Consider the following 20,835-nt stretch of genomic DNA (forward strand, 5'->3'; position numbering starts at 1 on the left):
AATATTTTGAAATTTTGAAAAGTTTTATATTATATATACTCAAATAAAAAGCTGAATTAACTTTTAAATTTGGACGCTTGATAAATCAAAGTCTCCTCCTGCTTCATAATTGAAAAGAGTATAGTCCTATTTATAGTGATGTTGAACCATATTTCAATATATTTAGCCGATGTGGGACTCGACATACACTTTTCTATATCTTTTAATATATAATCAAATTAAATTTGTTTACATATATAAAATTTCGATTTTTAACTCTTTCCATCTATACTAATCATAATTAATTACTTTCATTTCGTTAAGGAAATATTACAAAATCTAAACTAAATGATTATTTGTTTTTATTTAATTGTATTAAATTGATTTGTTGTTTCCATAAATATCTTACAATATAATAGCAAATCAAATATGTTTACATATATATAATTTCGATTTTAATTCTTTGATTACTATGGAAGCAAACTTAAACAACTTCCAAAGATATTGAGTAATTATCGGTTCTATTTATATGACATGTAGAATTAAATTTGGATTTCCTTATATATCAAACGAAATTTATTAAATTCATTTTTAAAAAAAAATTGTTTGGATTGGCATTTATAACTGATCCGTTTAATCATATTTATAATTGTTTGGCTCCACAGTTTATCATTAACTATTTCTGTTTGGCTTCAAGGATTATACATATCTTTATTCCTATTTGAGTCGCATTTCGGTGTAATAATCTCAAACTCTATGTCTACTTATTAAAAATGCTTCCTTTTTAATAGTATAGATCATGTACTTTAGTAGCTTTTATGTCTTTTAAACTAAGATAAAGAGTTTAAGGATGATCACTAGAAAATATGAAGAGTTTTTGCATATGAAAAATGTGACTTTTGGTGCATATATATATATACTACTGAAATCATTAAAGCTATACACAAACCGAATCAATGGCTGGTAATTGTGTACACTAAGTGCGACGGTTTTTTTTATGCAACATCCTAAATTTTGAGGGGGGTATTCAAGTTATATTTTAAAGGATTTGGTAAGATTTTAATATTTTAGAATTTTGAAAGAATTAGGAGATTTGATTGTGTTTTAGACTTTTTTTTTTTTTTCCTTTTAAAAGAATAAATGTGATTTTATGAGATTTTATGAGATTTTATTAGTAAACTTTGTGTGATTTTAAAATATTTTACAACAAAAAAAAAATCTATAGCAAAATAGATCCATGGTTCTCTTTAGACAAGAACAAAAACAGAGTAAGGAGGGAGAGAAGCAAACGTGAGAGAGAAAAGCAAACATGAATGCGAGAGAAAAAAATAGAAACAAAGAGAAACAAAATTGAATGTGACAAAAACCAAAACAGAGAAATCAAAATGTTGTGAATGAAAACAATCTTAAAAAAATATAGTATTGAATCATGGCCCTATATTCATAGCATCATTCCACATGCTTGCAGCTGTATTTGCTCTCCAGGCTTGTCTGCTTCCGGTTCTCTAAACTAAAAAGACTTTTCTTTCATTGATCGTACGAAACTTCTCACTTTTGTATGGACAATTCTTGGATTCATCCCTAGGGGTGAACCTTTCTTATTCACCCCCTCTTAGTTAAAGAAACAAATTGTTGATTAAGGAAAAAAAATTTGTATATCAATTAATTTTAAAATTATTAATCTTAAACATTATATTATAGTTTTAAATTATAACATCTAAACCCAAATAACTCTTTTTATAAACCCAAATTAAAATATAATTTTCTTTAATTGTAAAATCTAAACCCTAACTACTATTTTATAAACCCAAACCGACATATAATTTTGCTTAATTTTAAAATCTAAACCCTAACCACTATTTTGTAAACCCAAACCGACATATATTTTGTTTAATTGTTAAATCTAAACCCTAAACTCTAATCACTCTTTTGTAAAACCAAACCGATATATAATTTCATTTAATTGTAAAATCTAAACCCTAAACTCTAACCACTCTTTTGTAAACCCAAACCAACTTATAATTTTGTTTAATTGTAGAAACTAAACCCTAACCACTTTTTTGTAAACCCAAACCGACATATGATTTCTTTTAATTGTAAAATCTAAACTCTAATCATTATTTTATAAACCTAAACCAACATAATTTCCTTAGTAAAAAATATACAGAATTGATTTCCTTAACTTGTTATGTCTTTTTATTTTAATTTTGATTTATTTTATAAATATGATATGACATGGCAGTTTGTTGTATTTTGATTGGTTAATTAAGAGGGGGTGAATTATATCGAGTTGAGTTTCATTGAGCTTTCAGTCTACATTTTTGTTTGTCTTAATAATCTATCTCCTATATAATAAAACGGAAGTACACAACATTGTTTTATAGCCTATATAATATTAATAAGTTGGTTACATATAGGTTATAGATTAACTGATTAATTAGTTATATATTAAATAATGGATGCAACCTTAATTTATTTTCAGAAGATTTTATTACTAGAGCAAGTTGTTTCCAAAAATCTTAAAAAGAATATTCTAAAGAATCATTTGATATTATCTAAATTACCATATTAATTTCCTTCAATAAATTATTCATCAAACTAAATCCTTTGATATCTAACTTAACATATTAATTTGTTAATTATCATTATACTTCACCTCTCATTTTTATATATGAGTCTATTTTGTGAAACAAATAAATTATCATATTATTTATTGTAATTAAAAAATAGTTTCATTTTCGGATATACCATAAGTTGAATTTTTAAAAACAAATATAGATGATTCAATCTATAAAATATTCAAGTTTTAGTAAAATTATTTTTTAAAAATAATATCCATTCAATTAAAAAATTTACTGAGTAAAAGGTCAAAATTTGAATATTTATATTCAATTTCATACTTTTTTTGAATTTTATAATTTTATATAATATAATAAACTTTAAATAAATTATTTTGAAATATTTTTAAAATATGGAAACTTGATAGAAAGTTAGAAACTATACACACTCCAAATTTTTAAAAGATTATGTCTTATATTGACATTCAAGTCACGATGTAGAACATACATTGTTGAAATAACTTCATCTACATCAACTAATACAACATATTAAAATTTTATTTTAAAATAGAAAATATACAAAATTTTATATAAAATAAAATTTAACTAGTGTTATAGCACGTGTACTTATCTGGAATCATTAGCAATATAAAACTTACAAAATAAGTGTCTTTTTCAAGTCATCATATATAACATATGATTTTATTGCATAATATTTTATTCAAAAAAAAATTAAAAACAATTACATAAATTATATTTTATATAAAAATTACAATATAAATAAAATGAATTTCAATCCGTGCTCTTACGGATCTTAATCTAGTACAACTCTTAAACCGGGGACTACAAAGAATTATCAAGAGATACTCTGTTAGAGTACACATGTTTGCTTTAACCATCCATATTTGTTAATCAAAACATCAATATTTAATATCCCTACCAACGAACCCTTTTCCACTAACAACTGCAAAACTAAAACATGACCTGTCCCTATTAGAACCAAACCAAACGGGTGAAACCGGAAATAATACTTACATAAAGTGGCGATTTGAAAGGTAATGATATTAGGTTTCTCGATCCTGTTAAGGCTACCGGAGACGACCGTCTTCGTGATCTCGTCGCCGTACATACGGTCGTACAGTACAATATTTTTCGTCACGTTAACATTTTCAACGTAATGACCTTCCTTTACGTGTGTATAACGAATCTTGAATTGATTTTTCCAGTTCCATCTTTGGCTACCTTTACATTAGGAGACTAGGAGTCAAGTTGCAAAGTCATAAGTGATTTGCGGTCCTCATTACCAAACCAATCCGGAAATCCCGATTCTGTCTCTAAAAAACCAAGTACACTCTTGTTATCGTCTTGTTTGGTTAATCCACCTGAGATTTAGTCACAATGGCTAAGCTATTGCTCACAAGCTCTCTCCCTTTCTTCATAAAATTTCTAAGTCTCTTAATTATCTTAATATTTTTCATGTAACTCGAGAAATCAAACTTCATAATCTCATCAAAACCTTCCAAACAAGTCTCGTGATCAATGAGACAATGATCACATAACTCAACTTCCCTCTATCTCATCGATTTCTGCATCAGTCGTAACCTTCCCATCCTCATCAAAACGTTCGATCGTTTCCCTCAGATACTCCAACGAATCAGCGATCATCTCATCAAATACTTTCAAACTAGACAAAACAGATTCATCAGATGAAACCAGCTCACTCAAAACCCCGAAAATCTTCACATGGTTCTTCCACAGCTGTGACCAAAGAAGCCCTAAAGAGAACTCTAGGCTAGCTCAGTAGAATTTACGGACAAGAGCGTCGAGTAACAATGATCAGAGTACAACTTCAAGTTGCAATTTGATTCGCAACTCTTGACTTATCAGTCAAAATATGATGACTTCACTTCACATCCTCTGTTCCAAAACAGAGCCTTTCCCACCACAAGCAGAAGCATCGCCGTTAAAATGATTGAGAAACTGTCCACCACCTTCAAACACCGACAAATCCATGATCGCTACGACTTCTGGCAACCACGACAAGACTCCATTTTTACTTCATTTCTCTTTGTGTGTCCTCAAGCGCGTAAAACAAAGTTTCTAACTGGAAATAGATATGTTCGGTCTTAGAAAACCCATGAACCATTGTAATTAATGACCTCATCTAATCTTGTCTTCGTGGTGGTTTGATTCAAAGGAAGATACAAAGCTTCAGGTTCACCTGTAGCGAAGGTGGCTGGTGATCTGTGGAGATTGTCGGGGTTGATCTTTTATGACAGTGTTTTTTTTTTGTTTTTTTTTTTCAATGAAATCTTTCAAAATTCTACCTCAATGGCTATGATTTTGAGAGGAGTATTTTTCAACTAAAAAGAAAAAAAAAAATCTCCTAGAATCATTCAAAATAGCATTTTAAAAAAAGTTGTGATATTTTGAATAACAAAGAGATTTAAATTTGGATTTATAAACTATTGATTGAATAACAAAAGATTATGAATTATTTTAAAGAATTTTATATAAATCTTAGTTGAATAATATAGGATTTTATGAGATTTTTTAAAATCCTTAATTGAATAACAAAAATTTTTTAGAATACTTTAAAATCCTTTAAAATGTTAAGTTCAATACCCTTTTTATCTTTTAACCAAGAATTATATTAGGTTTTATTTAGGATTGTTTTTTTTTTTAACCCTGGATTTATAAAATAACTAGAAGTTTGGGAACAAAGGGGAAGCAAAATGAAAACAGGACAAGAATTAAAGATAAAATCCTGAAAAAAGAGCAATCCAAAACTGGCAAGAACTCAACCTCCATCGCGTTTGTCACGCTCAATCAAGTTGTGTAACTATGCCGGACCACCCAAAGCCAAATATGACATGAATCGTCCATCCCATGTAACACTTGAAGCAATATCCCTAGCCAAACCATTGGTTTTCAGTGAGGAGAGCTTAAAGGAAACCTCCCCCATCACCCGTACGACTTGAGTGATTCTTGACACTTCTGAACGATACTTTGGCCAATCTTGCGGTGTTTGAAGAACTGTTAGAACCGTTTGACAATCAGTCCATACCTCACAGCTGGTTATATTAAGATCACAAAAGCTTTGGAGACACCAGCCAATAACATTTAATTCGGCTGATATCCTGTTGATGCGAGGCAAAAAAGCATCCCTTGCATGATAAATGCCAATATGATTTCGTAAGATCCATGCTCCTCCACAAAAGTAAGAATCATTCAACCAGGAAGAGTGATTTATTATTTATTTTATTTGTAAATTTGGTTGTTATTTTAATTTTGTCTTATTATTTTGGGTCCATTATTGGTTTGGTTGTTATTTATTAGTGTTTTAAGTTATTATGTTTTTTTTTTGCGTTAACTAAATAAATCACTACCATATACAGTAAAACCTCTATAAATTAATAATGTTGGGACCAAGATATTTTATTAATTTATAGTGATATTAATTTATCTATAAATTAATAATTATTATTTTATAGTGTAAATTAATAATTATTAATTTATAGGTATATTTTTAATTGTTTAGTTTAATAAAAATAATGAATTGAGACAATTTTTGCAAAATAAGATAAGAATTTTGGATGTTGTAAATTTTATGGTATTGGAATTGAATGTGAAATAATTAAAAAATATTATTGACAATGAATTACAAATATTATAGACAAATTCACTTATACATATGACATAAATATTCAAATTTATGAATAAGAATATCTATTCTTGTATTTTAATAGTCTATCAAACTATGAAAATGTAAATGATGCATATTTAGAAATTGAAAATTTTAAAAAATTTTAGCTGTTTTATGAAATGTTATAGAATATTTTATATCATTATAGTTTGAAGATACAACATAACAATTGTTTTATATATATGAGGTTTAAGAGAAACATACTTTACATGATTATTAATTTATGATATTATCGGAACTATATTTTATATGGGGATTTCAAAAAAAATATTATCTTATTATTTTATCGAATTTTGTTAATTTTTACACTGTCCCGACTTGGAACTAACAAAATTTATTAATTTATAGTGTTTATTAATTTATAGAGTATTAATTTATAGAGATTTCAGTGTATATAAAAAAAAGTAGCTTCTTCTTCCCCGATTCTCACCGTTGTCTCCAGCTCTGGCTCATTGGTGAGTTGACTAAGTCTTTGATCAGCTTTTACAGCTTTAAATCTCAAAGTTTTTTTTTTTTTTTTTTTATTGTTCTGTAAATTTCTTGTTTTTCCACTCATCTTATCCGATAACCCAGTAAGTCATTTTTCCCAGTTTATTCAATCCCAAAATCGAAGCCTAGGATCTTTGGAATACGAAAGAAATGATCTTTGGGTTATTGTGTTTATTTTTTATGTTTTGGGTTACGAAAAGTTTCAGTCTTTTTTCCGATTTTGTTTTGTTGCGGGATCTGATAAAGACTCTTCATTTTTTTTTTTGTTCAAGATCCGAAAATCAGTGGATCATCACTTGGATCTCGAATCCTTCCGTCTACTCAAAGGTGAGTTTTCTTTAGTTCTATAGAAATTTAGAAAGTATGGGAAATGGTGCTTGGGAACCCCCTGATATAGTGATTATAATAATGATATGATGATGATGTTTAATGGTGTTTATATTGATATGATGATGGCCATAAATAGGGGTTTAGGGGTTTTAAAATCTTTATTGTGTTATGATTGATATTTTTTGATGAGTTGTGTTATGTCTTGATGGTTATTTATCTGAATAGCTGTCCTTTGAACTGCATTGGCCACCCAATGGAGTATGAACTTTTCATGGTCCTTTGAATGTTGAACATGATTGCTGGTTTTTAGAATAACCGGTCTTGGTAAATTGTTCAGAATATTGAAAGCTTGGACTTATTTTTCAGACTTTTCGATTTGGTTGCATATTTCTTTAACTGTATTCGTTATGAAGCAGCCTTCTTTCGTTAGTGTTATAGTTGTATGTGTCTTCCTTTATTAGTGTTTTGTACATTGTTTGAAGTTGGTGTTTTAGTCTAGAGAATTTTCCCCTGTAGGTGAGTATGAATAATACCAACTTTGTTAGAGCAAGACCCGGAAGTGTTTCTTTTATGTCTGACTTCTTACAGATTTTGGATCTTCTGATTTGGATCATTTTTGGTTGTTTTTCTGGCTGGCTAACAAGGATATTTTTGGTTCAGTTAAATAACATAGGTCAAGACATTTGTCATTGTGGTTTCAGTTTTCTAAGTTATTATTGTGTGTGTATACTAGATCATCCCCATTGGACAATCTTCTCCTCCGTAGGACAGTGTCGGGTGAGTAAAGCGGACACACACACACACTTGTTGTTTTCAATCGATAAAAATGGCGCAGAATCTTAACTTGACTCATCTCCCCGTCCCTCCGGTCACTCACCGCTCTAGTTTCCCCTCCACCTTCACCTTCGGCGTTGCCACTTCTGCTTACCAGGTCTCTCTCATTCTCTCCCTTTAACTCTCCAAGATCTGGAGTCTTATCTTCTTCTTTCTAGTTTCCGCTTCGTCTTCTACTCTTCTGGTGTACCAATTCCTTGATTCACTTTGCTCTTCTGGAAAATGTTGATTCGGGAATTGAAGTACAAATCCGATTTTAGAAGATTAGATGTCTTTGTTTTGAATGTGGTTTGAACTTTGTGTGTACGAATCAGATTTTTGAAGATGCTTCACATAAGCTGTTTTGTACAAGCTACAAATCAAATTAGAATAGCTTTGAATGAGCTAAGTATTATCAATGGTGGTTTTGTAGATTGAAGGAGGCTGGAATGACGGTAAGAAAGGGCCAAGTATATGGGATAAGTTCACTCATCTCGAAGGTTTGTGGTTTCCTTCTCAGCTTATCTATCCTCATGTCAAATGATGAAAACTAGGTAGATTAACACTGTTTGTTTCCTTTTATTTAGGGAAGATTCTTGATGGAAGTAATGGTGATGTTGCTGTGGATCATTACCATCGATACAAGGTTAAGAAAAGTTTAGAGTAAACTGTAGGTATATAGATCTTCCTCTGGTCTGCTGGTTTGCTTATAAGATTGTTATTCTAATAATTTTGCAGGAAGACATTGAACTAATAGGACAATTAGGATTCAGTGCTTACAGATTTTCCATATCCTGGTCTCGCATTTTCCCTGGTATGTTCAACTCTGATGGTGATTTCTTTATGTTCCCCAGTCACAGTGTAGCACATTTGTAGTTGTTGACAATGTCAAGTACATATTTCTTTGCATGGGGAAGATTATTTTTATCATTCTTGTATATGATCATGAGGGAAATTCTCGTTGTTGGACTTCTTGAAAAATCTAAACGTATGACTGGAGGGCGTATTGTCTTCTGTTCTAGATGGCTTGGGAACTGAAGTCAATGAAGAAGGCATTGCTTTCTACAACAATCTTATCAATGGACTTCTTGAAAAGGGTATTTACTCTAAACGGAAATGAGCTTTTTCATCTTCCTGTTAATGATACTTTCATGAGATGATTCTACTGTTGTAGGTATTCAGCCGTTTGTAACTCTATACCATTGGGATCTTCCATCACATCTCCAGGAAGCAATCGGAGGTTGGACAAATAGAAAAATTGTGTAAGCAGTAAACTGTAATGAACTATTTCAATATATGTGTAACGTCGTCAAAAGCATAATTACAATTACTTTTAAGAGTATTGTGTATAATCCCTCAGAGGGCTAGTATCTTTCATTCTTTGAATCTTATTCTATGAAGCCTTCCTCTACAATCTCTAAAATTAGGTATGCAGCACTTAATTTATTGTTTTGACATTAAATTTTTCTTCACGTGCAGCGATTATTTTGGCCTGTATGCAGATGCTTGTTTTGCCAATTTTGGTGATAGAGTGAAGCATTGGATCACATTAAATGAACCTCTTCAGACCTCGGTGAATGGACACTGTATTGGTATATTTGCACCTGGAAGAAATGAGAAGCCCTTGATCGAACCATATTTGGTTTCACATCATCAGATTTTGGCTCATGTAACTGCTGTTTCCATATATAGAAGCAAGTACAAGGTAGCTTTTTGTTTTATTTACGTGAACCATGGTTATGGTAAGATGCATCAAGGGTTTCGTTATTTATCAGTGTGCTTTTGGGTTTATATATACTAATCTAGGAAAACCAAGGTGGACAAATCGGTTTGTCAGTTGATTGTGAGTGGGCTGAGCCAAACTCAGAGAAACTGGAAGACAAGGTTGCTGCGGGTAGGCGAATTGACTTTCAACTTGGATGGTAAGTAGGATATGCATTGAATGTTTTCTTAATCGTTAAGATTTGGGATGGAATCGTATTGCTGATGTATTGAGGCATCTCTACAGCTTAATATGCCCACAGCTGCACTTATAGCTCTGTCAAATTTCGTAGTATATAGATTTCTGTCTCTCTAGTTTAGTAGGTTATGATTTATGGGAGTTGCTCCATTGATTTTATATTTCGTAATGGTAGGTAGTAGAGATTATGTAATCCATTTATTCTGCTGTTTCCAAGGGTGCTGTAAAAGTGTAAATTCTTAAATAGTTGTTGAATCTTTGTGTACAGTTTTCTCTTGGTAATTAGTTGAGAAACCCTGTATGATAGGTTTTTCATATGTTAAGGTTGCATATATGCCGTTTGTGTGTTTGAGAAAAGTGATAATATCAGACCCAAAAATTTGGGATTGCTAACTCTGCGTCAAATTAGTTACACACTTCCAAGTTCCAAGTATAAATCATTCCTTAAATAACAAATTAAAATCCTTTGCAGGTTCTTGGATCCTTTGTTTTCTGGAGACTATCCTGCAAGTATGCGCCAGAAACTTGGAGGCAGTCTTCCTAGATTTACTCCAGAAGAAAAGGAGTTAATGCTTCAGAACTCATGGGACTTTCTTGGCCTAAACCACTACACCTCGAGGTTGATTTCTCATGTCTCAAACATAGAAGCTGAAAGTGACTTTTACAACGTACAAGAAATGGAGAGGGCTGGTAACAAAGACAAACACCGAAATTACTTTTACTACTAGCATTTTCTTAATTACTTCCTAATATTCATTCTCTTCTTTTCTGTGCCCAGTTGAATGGGAAAATGGAGAGCCAATAGGTGAAAGGGTAAGAACTCTTGTTATAGTCTCGGCTAAATCTAATGACTCTATTAACTCTTATGCACATGTAATAAAGACAGGTATGCATGAGCTAGTAATCAACTTAACACTGTGTTCCAATTACAGGCTGCTTCCGATTGGCTTTATGTTGTACCTTGGGGAATCCGAAAGACTTTGAATTACATCAGCAAAAAATACAACCAACCTCCAATATATATTACTGAGAATGGTATCCTATCTTTTTATTTTTGTTGTTCAGTTTAATATGGTACAGTGCATAGTTTGTTAAGAGGACCCGAACAATTTTGTTGGCATTTAAACAAGTAATATTTATGGTCATATGAACTTCTATTTATATATCCTGAGGTTTAGATCTCTTGGTCCAACACAACAGGTATGGATGATGAAGATGATGGATCTGCCTCTATTCATGATATGCTGGACGATAAGCTTAGAGTTGCCTATTTCAAGAGTTACCTTGCCAATGTCTCTCAGGCTATCAAGTGGGTGAATATTTTTCCCTTCTTTCATATGTTTACTAGCAAAAAATACGTAGGAAACAGAGATATAGGCAATTTGTAGAAAACTTTCAAGTAATTCGCATTATACATTGAGGTAATAACAGTGTAAGCGTTTTGTAAATGGCAAAAACTGAAACAGAGATGGAGTGGACATAAAGGGATACTTTGCATGGTCGTTGCTGGACAACTTCGAGTGGGCGCAAGGGTACACCAAGAGATTCGGTTTGGTATATGTAGACTACAAGAACGGTTTAACCCGTCACCCAAAATCATCTGCGTATTGGTTCATGAAATTTCTGAAAGGTGATGAAGAGAACAAAGGTAAAAAGGATTGAAAACAGAAAAAGGAAAACCAAAGCTACTACTACTTCATATAATGTTGATTACTCTTTGCTTTGTAATCCCATGGTTGTACAAGCTTTTGCTAGATCAGCTCAAGGTTGTTGAAGACATGTATTAGGCTTATATGATATGATAATGCTGCTGATAATTTTAAGAGTGAATGATGATGGGCTCTTAAGATAGACAAGTACATGGGTTTTCACCATTCCCAGCTTGGTTCCTTTCGATTGGTTTGTGAGAATTGCTACAGAATCGAAATCAAAGTGTCCGAGTTTTGTTTATTCTTTATGCAGTTACTTCTTACTGTTAAGCAATGTCATGAGAAGGATATATGTCATGGTAATCTTTGATAGTTTGTGAGCATATGATCCTCATGACCATCATAATTAGCGAAATGTTTGTGATTTTGAAGAAGATAAAACACAGGTTGCAAGAAACCAGAGCAATTTGACGTCATGGTATGTGACCTTGTCTTTTGTATACTCACTACTTTGTTTCTGCTGAAAAGAACTTGAGAACAAAGCTACACTCTCTAGCACAAAAATCTCAGTACATTAAATAGACTTGTTTTTTGATTAAGTTGCCTTGGGCTGCTACCATTATATTGCTTTTATCTCTTTGTTTTGTATTTGAAAAAACCCAACATGCTAAATGCTGCCTTCAACTTCAACTCAAATAGAATATTATTCAATTTAGGCAGTAAACTGATGCTATTAACATTTATCTATGTTCTCTAATCTCTCCCATTGGTGTATGCAGGAGATGTTTTCGTTTTTCGTTTTTCGTTTTTGGCAGTTGCTTCAGCCAAAGGAAAAAACCTTTGGCGAAAGGCAGGGGAAGGAGCAACAATTTTAGAAGTGGTGACATGAAGGAGAATCAAACTCATCTGCTCTTCCATTACAAAATGTCACAAACAATTTTATATAAATCAATTTCTTTTTATTTTTAAGACATCCATACACAAAGTACACCAATGGAAGATGAAAAGTAAAAAAAAACTTAATGGGAATATCTAGATTAAACAAGTATTAAATTTAATATTATTTTATAGTAAAGACATTCATTAGGGGATCACTGATGAAGATGCTCGTGTATTTAAGGTTGATTAGCTAATATACTTATTCAATATTTTTCAAAAATGTGGTATTAGAATAACTGAAGATAAATAAGGAACTAAATTACAGTTTTACATATAATTTGGGTTTCGCCCAAAGTCACTAGTAATTTTTTTATATATAAATTAAAGAAAGTCACTCTAAGTTACAACTTCTAAGGATAAGTCTAATCATTTTTTTTTCTTTTACACAACGATGTGTCCTGTTAATGTTCCTAATTACAGAGTAAATGGAAATTGCAGAAATAAAAATAAAAATATTGTTCTTAGACACATTACTTTCATAGATTTACATGGATTTTTTTTCAAAATGTTCTTAACAAACAGCATCTACTCGTATACATGAAGTTGTATATATATATATATATATACACATAACCAAAAGGAAAGATCTAGAACTAGTTGGGGTATTGGAAAGATCACCAAGGAACAAAACGGTCCATGAGAAGACAAACAGTGAGCTCAGACATAGTTGCAGCTTCATGATCTTTCTCTCTTAATGTCTTTTGTTTGTTAAGTCCTCTTTCTTCTTCTGATCCTTGTTGTTGTTTTGACACAAGAGAGGATGTCTTGTTCCTTTCCATCAATGGGATTCTAGGGTTTATCTTCTCACTCATCTTTTTCATCTCTCCCACCCAAACCTCCATAGCTTTTGCCATTCTTCTTCTTTTTTCTTCTTGCTGATCTTAATATTTAATTATGAACGAGAGAGAGCCGCATGTGATGCTTTATGTAGACAATGAAATGAGAGGGGTTTTTTTTAGTATTTTTGACTTACAAAACCATGGTTAAGTTTGATTGTTTTTCTTCAAATAATTGTGTTATTGACACGAATAGTATGGACATCTGGTGGGTTCACACTTGGGGACCGTCCACTAAAGGAAGAGTTGTCCTTTTGGGATATGTACATAGTTTTCTAATGGCTTGGAGTTGGAGGACCAAAAATCATCAAAAATATCTCTTTCGTCTTCTTGAATTTTCCACGTTTTGAATATGATTTAAAGTGAAAAAAACATTGTTGTTGTGAAATTCAACAACCGAACTTAGCTCAGTTGGTAGAGCGGAAGACTGTAGTTGTTAGCAACAGATATTCTTTAGGTCTCTGGTTCGATTCAGGCAGGTTGGATTTTTTCTCCTATTTTTGACAAACTCAAAAGGGTAAAACTGAAAATCATTTCTTTGTGATATTTCTAGTGACGTGTCGTTAATCTTATTCGTTGCAATGGATATGGTCTTCGCCCGTATCCAATCCTAAATGAGTCTTTCTTATCTCACCCCACTTGGCAATAATTAGGTGAATCGAGTCCTTCATCTTTGAAATGATTGTAATCTGAGCTGGATTGATTTGAATTCCCAACTCTTATTATCTGTTTCTTGGTGAACCCATTGTTCCCTAGTTTTTGTTTTATTGAACAATTGTTGAATAGTATAACTCTCTATCGACAACTTGTTGAAATTGAAAATGTAATATGCAGTCAGTATTCGAGCTAAATGATAACTGATGTCTGATGGGGTTCACACTTTTTATGAAAACATAAAAGGGTTATGAGATGTTATTCCTACTTACTGAAAAAGTCCGAAATTATCAACTTTAGGTATTTGATTAATGAAAAAATTAGAAATAAAGAATGTTTTTATAAAAGTTTGTCGATGTATATACTTTTATTAATAAATTATCAGTTATGACTAAACTACCCATACTACTATACAAATCAAGTTTAAAGCAATTTCAAATGATAAAAAATTGGAAAATTATGTTTATAAACAATTATGAATAATAGTTGAAGAAGAAGCTTTGTGATTTTGTTGAAAATACGTTTTATAAGTATAGATAATATACGCTTCATATTTCATATTATACGTTTTATAAGCTTATAATTTTTTGTAGTTGTCCCTCCGGGGACATCAGATAAATAACATTTTGTAGTTATTTGAAGTACAAAAACAACGATATTCATAGTCATTAGAGGAATGGTTGAAGGCTTGGAGACAATCCAAACCCAACGAACCGCCTGATTATGTGGATAAACAAACAAGTTTAGAATCAACTCTTGGTAATCATTGCGAAGGGGAAGCAAAGGTATGCGGAGGCTCTCTAACGCTTGTTTGCCTTAAGAGGGTTCGGCTGATTCACCTTTTAACTTGTGATTTAGAAGATTGTAAAATGATCTCAAAATTTTACAAACTCATGTTGTACTAGTTGTACAAACTCTATTTTTTCTTTGAGTATAAAAGAATTTATTTAACTAATATGTGCACCAAAAGAGCTAATAATAAGTTAAATAAAAACATAATGTTAAAGGTTTTGTCATAAAAAATATTTTTATCTTTCTAATCATTAAAATTGTAAAATTTTTAAAACATAATTTCAAACTTTTACCTTTTTCTGCCAAATAACTTTATTTATGAGATAAAAAAAAACATCAAGTAGACTGCACTGAATAAATTTCCATGAAAGTCAATAAAAATAGAACAAATATTCTCTTAAAAACCTTTAAAATTTGAGTAAAGAAAGCTCTGATTTAAAATATGAAACTTAGTTTACAGTATTTTGTTATTTTCTTTTAAAGTAATTTCCGTTTTGAATGAATGCTAAAGTTTATCCAAAAATTACATTCAATATTACATTTAGTTGAAAAAAACCATTTTTTTTTGTTTTGCAGATTAATACCACAACCGGAATCAAAACGAACACAAACATTTCCAATTTCCTCTTCCCTTAAAATTTATCTTTTTTTCTATTCCCTTAAAAATTTTGTTTAACTTTGTAGTTCAATACCAAAATTTATTTTAGTCTAATAATATTTGTTTTGTAAATAATTTTTTTTCACAAATATAATTTAACCGTCAACGAAAAAGATGTAACTCACATTAAAGAGAAACATATTTTATAATTAAATATAAACTTATTTTTTCATCGGTAATACAGTTTGGCAAATCTCCTCACATTAAAAAAAGACAAACTTTTTATTGTTATGCTCTAATCTTTACGGTTTGAATTTTCAACTATGTTCCCAAAATGAAAAACTAAAAAAAAAAATATATATATGTTCCGCCTTCCGAGATAAAATATTTATTCAATCGCGATTTGGTGGAAAAAATAGAATTTAATAAGTTTCAGGTCGATTTGTAACAGTTCATAAAGTTTGAGGACTAAATGGAAGTATTCTAAAATAAACAACTCCCCATATAACACAACGGCGGCGGAGCGCATTCATATATACGGTGTGCCCTAATTCTCTGCCGGAGGAAAAAAAAAAAAAGTTTTATCCTTTTCGAACTCCGGCGATGTCATACGACGATGTTGAGATAGAAGATATGGAGTGGAACGAAGAGATACAAGCGTACACGTATCCTTGCCCTTGTGGCGACTTGTTCCAGATTACGAAAGAGGATCTCCGGCTCGGCGAAGAGATCGCGAATTGTCCAAGTTGCTCGCTCTATATCACCGTCATCTACAATATGGAAGACTTTCAAAACAACACGAACAAGAACAAGGAACCTAAAACTCCTCAGCCTGTCGCCGTCGCCTGAGGTCAAAAAATCTCTGGCCTTTGATTTGATACAAAGACTGTATTTTTTTTTTTTTTTTTTTAAACTTGCTCTGAGGACATGGGTTTTGGTTGCTTTAGGTTGAGATGATTGTCATATGATTTATGTTTGAGCTGTAACTTAAGTCACTCTTGTTGTTTTGATCTTGAAGAAGATAAAAGCTGTTTACTTTTCTTGAGCTGTATGAATATAGAAGCCATGTTTGCCGGATTTAGCTCGTTTAGGATCCTTCTCTAAGTAGAACTTTATGAAATCTAGGTGTTCATAGTTATTGCCGTGAACTCCGAAGCTCGATTTCTCCTAGATTTTGCCAATTTTTAGAACATGTTATCAAAAGTTAAGACCATGATCTATGTTAACAAGTTTACTTGCGTTTCTGGTATATTTGTTGCTCTTCTCAGTACTACTTGATGAATGTTACCGATATCAGAGTCTTTACAAAGCGTTCAAAAAGTGATAAATTGTTTTGTCCTCGAGTTAGGATCCAAAAGCAGTATAAGCTTTTAGTTTTGTTAACGAGACATGGAGAATGAAGTATTTTGCAACCAGTGATAAGAAGACAACCTGCAATCGCAAACAAAACACCTTAAAACCCAATTGCAGGATTACTTCTGCTGCTGTTTTTATTTTTCCGGATTACTTATGTGAGAATATGTTGCTTCCTTGCAGTTTGTCATGGAAGTGATTAGAAGATTATTGAACAACCACCGCAGAAGAGATTCATCTTTTGTGCAAAGTTTTGGAAACCATTTGAAACCATTCTTCAGAGTTTTACATTAACCACATATAGAGAGATATAAACAAGGAAACAGAGGTGTTGTGTTGCTGGTTACTTATGATTTTTATTTTTTTGCTGGGCAAATTCATGGTGTGTTCTTCCCCCATTTAGGTCCTATTAGTTATTTAGAGTAAGCTCTGTTTTTGTTTGGAAAAGGTTTCTACGGCTACAGTTCCCTTCTTTGACAAGAAGACTCTTTTTGTCTCTGTGATTTCATATCCAAAGCTAAGAGACGTTTCAAGCCCGTTAAGTTCACAAAATCTGTGTTTAGGACCAAAGTTTCATCCTTTCACTATCACTAAAGAACATTTTAAACTAGACTATAGGCTTAACTCTTCAAGTAAACAAAAACAATTAGTTCCTAGTCACATCCTTTCCATGCATTAATTCCCCTTACTGGTCACAATAATTAAAGCCGTCACATGTGTTAAAAAGCCTTCTCATTTTCCCTTCCTTTGTGTGTGTTGTTTTCTTGGATCTGGCTTTGGAGGGACTAGCCTTCTGGAATTCGCTCTTAGAGTCGCTTCACCCTTTCTCTCAAGCTCTCAACCTCCTTGTATTCCTTGATGGTTTCATCTAGCACCTTGTTCCCTTGTAGAAGCAGCTTGTTATGTTCATGCGCCAGGCGAAGAGCGTTTGAAGTGAATGGACCCTCAAGGCTCAAAGGGATCTCGAGGAGGCTCACTCTCATGAGATGGACCCGTTTGAGATGTGTCTTGATGAGATGGATTAGCGGTTCCTTTCTCCTTTCGTCGTTGTGCTTTGTAACCGGCTACGATGGGTGGGTCGGTACATGCATCTCACTAGGAATGAAGATGATGTTGTCCCTTGAACGAATGGATGTGATATCTTGCTTTGGGAGTATGATCTTCCTTTCAACCTTGAGAGCGGTGTAAAACTGGTAGACATATGATGAGGCCCCGCACATCCTACCAAGAAGCGAGACAAGTTGAGACATTGAGCATCATCAATTCTCAATATCGGGTCGGTGCAATGTCCTAGATCGATCTTGCAATGCTCTAATATTTGGTGTGATCAATCCCCCGATCCTCAATATTGGTTTCTTAGCCGACTTAATCTTCCATCCCAAACGTTTAACGTGTAATAATTGCTTTTGTAACGGGCTACGATGGCACCATTACAAAGCATAGAATCAAACGTATGCTTGCAAGCTTGTTTTCTTAGTGTGTTGTTTGCTTGATCTAGCCTTTTAATTTTATAGGGAGAAAAATGTCATCTGCGATTAAGTGACGGCTGTTTTGCAAGTCATGTGTTTAGAGTTTAGACTTTAGACTTCACGAGTGAAAGTTGAAAAGGAGAAACTTGCTTTACGAGGATTGCTTTAAAAGTCTACGCATAGTTCTTTATATTCAAAACCATTCACAAAAATGCAAGAAAGGTCTTTTTAGTTACAAAACGGTACTCTCATAAGAGTTTTGGGGCTGAAAAAGCTCGTCGATCCATGGGTTTGGCAACGTTTTCCACGTGTCACCAAATTAATTGTGGTAACGGCTGTCGAGCTTCGTATAATAGGTAGACCACCGGTCTCTAATCGCTATTTAACTCGGTTTTAAACGGTGTAAGATCACTTTCAATCAAAATCCATCTCAAATCCTCCCTTCTACACAAAAAAAAACTCAATAGCTTATTATATCTCTCACAAGCATCTTTTACGGTAATCACAACTCTTTAATTTAAACAAGAAATATACAGACCTCAAAATCCTGAGAAACGGTGTCGTAGAAGCTTGAAGACGGAACAGTCTTATCAAACTGCGGAACTGGAGCAGAGGAGGATGCTAATGCGCCAATTGCAATATGCGGATACTTTAGCCTGACGAACCACGCTGCAAGCACTGCCTTAGGAAATGGAGTACAACAGATGAGAGAGCATATTGGAGTGTAGTAATAAGAAGTGACACAATTGACTGGAATTTTGTAAGCTTACTTCCACCGTAAGTAAGAACCACCAAACATGATGACAGGAGATGCTTATAGATTCTGCTTCAAGCTTTTTATCAAGATTGCGTAATCCAGCGTTCAGGTATCTCATTTTCTTGGCTGACCTGGGCGGCTAGACTCTCCATGCTGCAAATATATATATAAAATCAGACAAACAGAGAAGCATAACAAGAAGAGCCTGGAACTTGGGAGTTGGGAGCAATGTTGAGCAGTGTTGGAAGCAAACCATTCAATTAGACAAAGATGGGGCCACCTTTGCGCCAGAAATGGCTGCTGATGAGGTAGTTTCTCATGGAAGATACTGTAGCTCTCAGGTTGGAAACTACAGTGGTCTAGATTCTGAGGGAAATAACGAGTCTGAAAGTGAAAGGGTATAACTCTGCCTTTGACTTGGAAATCTTCATGTTTTGTCTCAAGGACAAAAAGATGGTTCCAGGAGGATACTTTGCTTCTGCAACAACAGTTAAGAAGAAGAAGAACACAAGACATAGACAAACTGACATTCTCTCCATGTCTCTAACTCAAACACTCAGAGACTATAAATAAGAAGATGTGTCTTTGGTCTTGCGTCTGCGTTAGCTTTCGGTTTACGAGGTAAACTCTTTTTGGAGCTTGTAGAGGAAAAAAATAGGTGAGATACTGTTGTCTTGTTTTTTACATAAACTTTTCATGATTCTCTCTCCCTCTTAAGATTGTTGCTACCACAAAAAGAAGTAACAACAACTAGAATTTACAAGTGATGAATGATCCGAACAAATCGATTATTTCATCTTCACATGCACATGATTACATAAGTATATTTGTGTGTGTAATAACATCAATAAAAGTTCTCTAGTCCAGTGGTTAAGTAGCTTGTTGTTGTCTTTATTGGTTATGGGTTTGAATCCCAGTTTTAATATTTTTTTGTCAGTTGATTTTAGGATGTCCTTTTTTTGTTCAAGTCAAAGTTAACCATTTAACTAGAAAGTTAGCTATTTAATCTACCATAACAAAAATTCATGCTGTTTTTCAACACTTTTGATAAGTTCAGGACTTTTATGACATTTTTTCCAAAAACATTTACCATCAATGACTTCATTTAGAGTTAAATTAAATGATCTTTTGAATATTAATATTTTATTATTTAATTACATAACTACTAAAATGACATTGAAAATGATGAGATTTTTTTTGGTATGAAAATATAATTAAATTTAGTAATTATGAAAATATTATACTTAAATATGAGATTAATGACACATGTTGAAAGAAAATAATGCCATTTGTCAGCTTATTATAGCATTAGTGTGAAGAAAACCTTACTTTATTATTTTACGCGTCGCGTGGGTTTGAAATTAATATAACAAAATATAATTATCTACTTTTAAAGGAGTTGAGTAACTTATTAAATAAATTGACTATTTATAATTTATACTTACATAAATAAGTATTTTCAAAATTTGTAAAACATAATAAATTGTTCATAAACTAGATGAGAATGGTGAATTTAACAGAATAAATTATTAGCTTTGATAGACGACATACCTTCAGAACACATAACTTAAAGATCGATTGTTGGATCCGATCTTATGAAGAAGTGATTAGAATAAGGATGAAATTGTTTCTAGGGTGAGTTTTTTTCTGGGTTTAGGATCCTTCCAAAGGAAATGAAGTTATGGAGTTTAGACGCGCCAAAACGGTTATGTAGGCTGTAAAATTGGATTTTTTTTTTTTTTTTTTGGTCAATCTGTAAAATTGGATCTCTGTCTCCCAAATTAGTCATTTCTTATTATGTTACCTAGTTACCGGTATACCCGTTGTCACCGAATTGATTTCATTGGTCCAATTAAAAAAGGAAATCATGTAATCATCACCCCGTGCCCGCAAAATATTGACTCTTTGTTATCTATGTGGATTTCTTGGTAAAACTGAAACTTTTAGTATGTC

At 32.5% G+C, this 20,835-nt stretch overlaps 4 protein-coding genes across 6 annotated transcripts; 2 read left to right on the forward strand and 2 right to left on the reverse strand.

The window, feature by feature from the left end:
* The first annotated feature begins 6,633 nt into the window (after positions 1-6,633).
* Positions 6,634-11,785, forward strand: LOC104792566 (beta-glucosidase 42). 2 transcript variants are annotated; one of them, XM_019228509.2, is made up of 15 exons: positions 6,634-6,698; positions 7,005-7,059; positions 7,796-7,993; positions 8,309-8,375; positions 8,463-8,521; positions 8,614-8,689; positions 8,898-8,972; positions 9,050-9,137; positions 9,355-9,580; positions 9,682-9,797; positions 10,308-10,525; positions 10,614-10,648; positions 10,768-10,870; positions 11,036-11,144; positions 11,302-11,785. In XM_019228509.2, exons 3-15 carry the CDS (start codon positions 7,889-7,891, stop codon positions 11,495-11,497), a joined length of 1,473 nt encoding a protein of 490 aa, XP_019084054.2. In that variant the 5' UTR covers positions 6,634-6,698; positions 7,005-7,059; positions 7,796-7,888; the 3' UTR covers positions 11,498-11,785. The 2 variants fall into 2 exon arrangements, with proteins under 2 accessions (XP_019084054.2, XP_087315614.1); XM_087459488.1 differs by having other exon boundaries at positions 6,695-6,815.
* Positions 11,786-12,864: 1,079 nt separating this feature from the next.
* LOC109125871 (uncharacterized) lies at positions 12,865-13,374 on the reverse strand. Its single transcript, XM_019228596.2, has one exon. The coding sequence runs from the start codon at positions 13,275-13,277 to the stop codon at positions 13,038-13,040; it is 240 nt and encodes a 79-aa protein (XP_019084141.1). The 5' UTR covers positions 13,278-13,374; the 3' UTR covers positions 12,865-13,037.
* Positions 13,375-15,799: 2,425 nt separating this feature from the next.
* On the forward strand, positions 15,800-17,208 carry LOC104792573 (diphthamide biosynthesis protein 3). Its single transcript, XM_019228595.2, has 2 exons — positions 15,800-16,153; positions 16,840-17,208. Exon 1 carries the CDS (start codon positions 15,907-15,909, stop codon positions 16,150-16,152), a length of 246 nt encoding a protein of 81 aa, XP_019084140.2. The 5' UTR covers positions 15,800-15,906; the 3' UTR covers position 16,153; positions 16,840-17,208.
* Positions 17,209-18,283: 1,075 nt separating this feature from the next.
* On the reverse strand, positions 18,284-20,563 carry LOC104708828 (uncharacterized). Of its 2 annotated transcripts, none has more exons than XR_002033020.2 (4): positions 19,136-20,562; positions 18,896-19,035; positions 18,664-18,803; positions 18,284-18,569 (listed from the first exon to the last, which is right to left on the reverse strand). XR_002033020.2 is itself a non-coding variant. In XM_087459510.1 (4 exons), exons 2-4 carry the CDS (start codon positions 18,998-19,000, stop codon positions 18,540-18,542), a joined length of 279 nt encoding a protein of 92 aa, XP_087315636.1. In that variant the 5' UTR covers positions 19,001-19,035; positions 19,136-20,563; the 3' UTR covers positions 18,284-18,539. The 2 variants fall into 2 exon arrangements, 1 of the variants encoding a protein (XP_087315636.1); XM_087459510.1 differs by having other exon boundaries at positions 18,664-18,807; positions 19,136-20,563.
* Positions 20,564-20,835: the final 272 nt, after the last annotated feature.

This window comes from Camelina sativa, chromosome 1 (genome assembly GCF_030686135.1).
Source record: "Camelina sativa cultivar CO46 ecotype springtype chromosome 1, ASM3068613v1".
NCBI classification, from domain to species: domain Eukaryota; kingdom Viridiplantae; phylum Streptophyta; class Magnoliopsida; order Brassicales; family Brassicaceae; genus Camelina; species Camelina sativa.